This window comes from Lycium ferocissimum, chromosome 8 (genome assembly GCF_029784015.1).
Source record: "Lycium ferocissimum isolate CSIRO_LF1 chromosome 8, AGI_CSIRO_Lferr_CH_V1, whole genome shotgun sequence".
NCBI lineage: Eukaryota > Viridiplantae > Streptophyta > Magnoliopsida > Solanales > Solanaceae > Lycium > Lycium ferocissimum.
In genome coordinates, this window is record NC_081349.1 from 41,311,484 (window position 1) to 41,317,728 (window position 6,245).

General features: G+C 32.8%; 1 protein-coding gene across 2 annotated transcripts; it reads left to right on the forward strand.

Moving 5' to 3' along the window:
- The first annotated feature begins 2,233 nt into the window (after window positions 1-2,233).
- Window positions 2,234-5,569, forward strand: LOC132068489 (esterase FUS5-like). 2 transcript variants are annotated; one of them, XM_059462091.1, is made up of 5 exons: window positions 2,239-2,549; window positions 3,446-3,544; window positions 3,642-3,828; window positions 4,638-4,739; window positions 5,250-5,569. In XM_059462091.1, exons 1-5 carry the CDS (start codon window positions 2,328-2,330, stop codon window positions 5,333-5,335), a joined length of 696 nt encoding a protein of 231 aa, XP_059318074.1. In that variant the 5' UTR covers window positions 2,239-2,327; the 3' UTR covers window positions 5,336-5,569. The 2 variants fall into 2 exon arrangements, with proteins under 2 accessions (XP_059318076.1, XP_059318074.1); XM_059462093.1 differs by lacking the exon at window positions 4,638-4,739 and having other exon boundaries at window positions 2,234-2,549.
- The last annotated feature ends 676 nt before the right edge of the window (window positions 5,570-6,245 follow it).

The following is a 6,245-nucleotide window of genomic DNA, read 5'->3' on the forward strand; positions in this document are numbered from 1 at the left end:
AGTATAGTAAGACAAATATATCTACAGCTTTTGGAATATAATGTGAGAGTGCCATGGAAATGCATGATGTTCAGGAATGTAGCAAGGCCTAAAGCTATTTTCACGTTGTGGCTCCATATTCAAGATAGACTCCTTACAAAAGAGAGACTGATTGCATGGGATATGGACATTGAACCTAAATGCATATTCTGCGATGCATTCCTGGAAACTAGAGATCATTTGTTTGTGATGTGCCCCTTTGCATGCTCCATGTGGACTAGACTATTTGGTTGGATACAGAAAGATCATCCAGGACCTGTAAACTGGAACACTCACCTGCAGACTGCAGTGGATAATCAAAAGTAGCAAGGGGAAATCTCAAGCTGCGCAAGTGGTGAAAATGGTTTATACAGAGGGTGTCCATGCCATATGGATAGAGAGAAATCAAAGACAATTTGAGCAAGTGAGCAGATCTGTGGAAGTAGTAGCAAAGGAAGTGGCAGTTACTCGTAACATCAGGGCACCACCTGCTATTCAGCAACTCCTAAGACAGTACATCTTCTAGCTACTAGATAGGATCCTATAGTCTCTGTGTTCTCCTGCTAAGACCTCAATAGTTTGCACCTTCTATGATATTGGAGGTCTGCGCTAGTATTCCCCATCTTAGCGGGATATGGTTAGGTGCTTTTTTTAGACTTGAGGCAATGTGTTATGTCTAGCTGTGGTATTGTAATGATCACTTTTGGCAATTAATAAAGCTAAGTTAATTACCAAAAAAAAAAAAAAGAATAACTGAAAGAGCAGCTAACTCGCAACTACCTTCCAGCAAGCAGAAAGACCTCTTTTATTCCCCTAATAAATACAATAATGGTATGGTCCCGGCCAGAAGGATCGTACAGATTAATTATGATCAAGACCCAACTCCATTAAACTCACTCACTAATTAAAGCAGGCTGTTGGGAAAATAATGGATATCTGCAAGCTACACAAGTTAATGTATACTCCCCTCCAATTTATTGTCACATAGTTTGATTGAACACGAAATTTAAGAAAAAAATGAAAACTTTTGAAACTTATGATTTTAAGCATTCCATAACATTTGTGTGGCCATAAAAGTTTCTCATTAAGGATGTGATTGGTAAGGAGGAAAATGTTTTCTAATTCCATTTTTGGTTAGCCAAAATATTTTGAAAAACATTTTATCTAGAAAAACAATTTTTTTTTTTAAATAAGGAAAATGTCTTTTCTCGTAAGAAGTAGAAAAAATAAGTTTCATAAGTGACATTTCAAACGCATTGTCTTCTCCCCACCCCCAAAACACCCCCAAGCCCCACTCCTTGACCACGCCGCCACCCCCGACCCAGACTCTCCACCCCATCCACCCTTGTAGTCAGAGGCGGAGCTATAGTGCAACATGGGGGTTCGGACGAACCCAGCAATTTTTGTATAAATCCTGTATTAGTAGTAGAAAATCCAATGAATTAATATTTATATACTACGTGCGAACCCACTACAAATATAGTGGTTGGCTCAGAGGTGTGAAAGTGGCAAGCAAAAACCCTTTGTTCTCTATGAGCTGTGGGTGGGGAGGTGCATCAGTACGTAAGTTATTTTCTTTTTTCTATAATGTAGATTCTTTTTTTAGACTATTTTATAAAACAAAACATAAAGTTGATAATCAACCCTATTTTAATTTAAAAAGTAGCTCATTTTAATCAACCCATTTTTAATTTAAAAAGTAGCTAATTTTACTAGTAGAAAAATAGCTCATTAATCAGGCTGACACCGAAAAAACTACATTAGAAAAACGAACCGAACAAAACTAATTCGGTTTGGTGTTGGTACACACATTCGAATATCCGAAAATCGAAGAACCAAACCGAAGTTTGAAAAAAAAAGGAGTCGTACGTCCACCTGCACTTGTTCGTTTGGCGGCTATTATACATTAGCTTGATGTTGTTGTCCTGGCTTAAAATTTCGAACCAACAAACCTCAAATCTTGGCTCCGCCTTTGCTTGTAGTATTTTCCTAGATTATATATAAATCCACAATGTTATTTTGCTTTCTCATGCAAGAAAAATCACTTATTATTCAGAAAAATATTTTTGAGGAGAACATTGTTTATGAGAAACATTTCCTTCGTACCAAACACATCCTCAGAATAAAATGAAAAAATAAAATTATTTTTAAATTTAGAAAGCTATTATCTTTTTGAAGGATTAAAAAGAAAATACTGCCACGTAAACCGGAACGAAAGGAGTAATAAATACATGATGAACAGTTGCTCTCAAGACAATCAGCTCCAAAGAAAAATAACTTGACTAACAAAACAAGAGAGCTATAGTTATATGGAAAATTACCAATATGAGAAGAAGCCCAGAGTTCTCTGCCTCCATGGCCATGGAAGCAGTGCTGAAATATTGAAGAAAGAATTGGTTCTTGGTTGGCCAGAAACTGTTCTTGAAGAGCTAGATCTGGTGTTCTTGAATGGACCTTTTTTACTTCAAGAAAAAGTGGATGTTCATGGCATTTTTCATCCACCTTACTATGAATGGTTCCAAGCTGATAAGGTTCTCTCTCAACTATTCCTCTCCTTTATTGATACACTAGAATAAAACTAAAATTAGGTGTAAACTTCGTTGCTAATCTCTCGCTAAATTCGACGCTATTCTATTGCTAAATAAAATTAGCGAGGGATTTTATTGTTTAGCTATAAAATCTGTCCGTCGCTAATTCAATTTTCTTACTAGAGATACTTTCTATTGGATGTCCATGCTCATGAAGGGTGATTGTAAGCACTTTGTTTAGGGACCATAGACCATAGACCACTAATTCTGTGAGATAGTGGCGTAGCCAGAACTTTTGGCAAGCGATATCGATATATATTAGGTAAACTTCTTCATTGAAAAGTGTCATATTAAAAGAAAGATTATTCACATCATATTAATAAAACACTATAGAAGCATCTCAACGTGTTTTGACTTCTTTTTTTTTTACATTTATTGATAACAATTGTTAAAATATGAAACAGAGCTGTGGCTTAATAGTTTAGGACATTCTTGCTCCAGAGATTGATTAGAAATCATACAACTTTTATTATTATTTGCTACTGAAGTTCAAATATCTTAAAATCATATGCCAAGGTTGGAGCTCGAATCCCAAATCTAACTTCCCAAAATGAAGCACTTGCATAGGGTATATACTTATTGCCATCGGGTGTTTATGACAATTCAGTGAAGTTAACCTTAGCAGTTAAAAATTAAAGTGAAAATATTTGTTACTTTACCACGTTCTAGTGATAAATATGTATGTAAAAAGACACTTCCTGCATTGAAGGGGGATATTATGCATGAATTTGCATTTCTTGTGTAAAAGATGAAAATTCTAATTAATTCATTGAGTTTGTGATGGTGAATATTTTAATTCTAAATCTTCCACTGGTTTGGTATTACAAGATATCTTGTAGGACTTCAAAATTTTTTACAAATTTGAAGAATGTGTTCAATATGTAGAAGCTAACATGGAGAAGTATGGACCATTTGATGGTGTTCTAGGTTTCTCTCAGGTAACTGTATATTACTATTCCCTTTTTGGATTCTTAGATTAATTAATCAAAATATTCATTCTATAATTACTTTATGTAGTTTTTGTCCTCTGTTTAGGGAGCAATTTTAACTGCATCAATGCCTGGAATGCAAAGGGAAAGAGTGGCTCTGACTAAAGTCCCAAAAATAAAATTTGTGATCATAATATCAGGGGCTAAATTTGGAGGGATTCAATTTGGATGCCCAAGTCTTGCTGCTAATGCATTTTCATCTCCAATTGAGTGTCCATCTCTGCGCTTCATAGGTACTTTCCATGGCCATTATTCCATTAACTAATAATTGGCCATCACATTTTCCTTTTTTTGCTCCGTCAGTGGGGGAGGTAGCATGTAACATATGAATTCATCTGAATTTAATAGTTGTGGTTCACATCCTAATATAGGTATTAAAAAATCGCTAAGCAAGTAAAAAGAAAAAAAGTTTGAAGCTCAGTAAATCAAATATGTTGTGGTAGGATCTCGAACTCGAACTCAAAAGGTTCAATCCCGGAGTTGCCTCTGTCAACTCCATATCTCCTTGTTATTTGAGTTGGGATTGAAACAACCTGGTGTCATGCGGAAACTATATACATATATCGAGTAAATATTATTAATTGTGGTGTCTCTCCTTCAATAAAAAGAAAAATCCAAATAAGATAAGTAAATCAAGTCAAACTCTAACAATTTGGGTGTTCTGCCACTCCAACAAATTAAATAGCAAAAAATTTACTAAGAAACAAATATTATTTGGTGAAAAAAATATATACATATATCGAGTAAATATTACTAACTTGACACGGAGTTTATTTAAGGAATGAAGAATATTTTACAACAGTTTGTAAGTTGGATATCCATTTGAAATTTGTCAAAATTTAGTAGGTTTCGATAATGAAAAGTTGATTTTCCCATTTGATACGATTTTGTAGGAAAGTTAGATTATGTTCGGCTATTTTATTTTAAAAAATAAAATTGAAGGGACTTTTATATTAGTTTTGTAACATTAATGATCATTTAAGTAATTAACTCGTTTCTAATTTAAAAGATATCCTTCTTTGTTCTGGTATGTGTTAAATAGGTGAGAAGGAAATCCAAAAGCCAAATGAAGAAGAACTTGTGAAGTGCTTCGTGAATCCTGTTGTGATTCATCACCCAGAGGGCCACAAAGTACCAAACCTAGGTAATTCATTAAATTCCTGGAAACAAAAAGAAATTAAGAGTTAATTACTTGGATAATCATCCATATTATAGAAATGACTTAGTAAGCTTTTATTATTTATACCAACAAATTCCTTCATAAAAAACTCCTACATGGAAGAAATTAAAAAATAATATAAATGGTTCCCCAAGCTTGAAAGTAAATCTAAAATTGTCCTATAAATATTTATCTGAATTAAGCATTTTATATCTCCTGTTAATATATAATTCTTTTACTTGAAAGCACCGACTGCTATATATGTAGGTGACATTTTGCAAAATCATTCACTTTCTTTACTACTATTAATAAGTTTGAAAGTTATGTAAACTACAAATATTGATATTGAAATTCGATACTAACACTTTCTCCATTTAATTTTATGTTACCAAATTAAGATAACTATAGACAATTACATGTTATTGTAGTTTATCTTAGTCAGATTGTGCAAAATAGTTGTCCAGATTTTCATCATTTTCCGTGTTTATGTTTCAGATGCTGGAAGCATGAAAACTGTGATATTATTCATAAACAAGGTGAAGAAAATCAAAGTGCCATTGCAGGGGAACTCCAATTTGTAACTCTTTCTTCTCCAAAGAGTTAGCAAATGTACTTGTGATTTGTGAATTATATTAAAATTTAAATCCATTTCGTTGAAGACAAATTAATAAACGTCAATTTGAATTGGCTTTTCACATTTTGATGTATTTGAGTGTGAGTTCTTTGCTTAAAAGACATAATTTTCTATGGTGTAGTTTAATTGGTCATAACACTTTATTTACATCTTTTTGGTATATCAACGGATATTTTTTATAGGGAGTTATGTGTAATTGTTTTATAAGTGACTTTTTCTCTATATATTCTTATTATACCACAAGTAGATAACATTTTAATGCGAAGCTACAAATCTGACCGCTCAGGCAAAAATATTTACATTCGCTAGCCAATATACATATTAGGTGTGTACATGGACCGGGTTGGTTCGGGTTTTTTAACTATCAAACCAAACCAATTGCATCAAGTTTTAAATCTATAAACCAAACCAAACCAACAAAAGTCGGGTTTTTTGAGTTGCTCGGGTTTTTCGGATTTTTTTCGGCAAAGTCTTCATACAAAACATATAACTTGTACTTCAAATATTTCTTTAGTACTAGTAAGATACAACTACCTAATTAAGATATTATTTAAGAAAATAACACAAAATGTGAGATGAGAGACGACATTGTACTAAAATATTCAACAACAAAAAAGTAATGAGAAAATCGCATAAAATAAAATGATCATAATCTAAAAGTATTAAGTCATGCTATAATAAATACAGCCAATTTATAAGGTATATAGAAAATGATCATACTCTAAAAGTACTAAGTCCATGCTAAAATAAGTAAGTCTAATAAGTATTAATTACATGACTAGATATTAAAGAAAAAATAGCATATAGTTATGTATTTTCACTATTTTAGAATTGATTTCTTTTGTTAGCATTAGTTT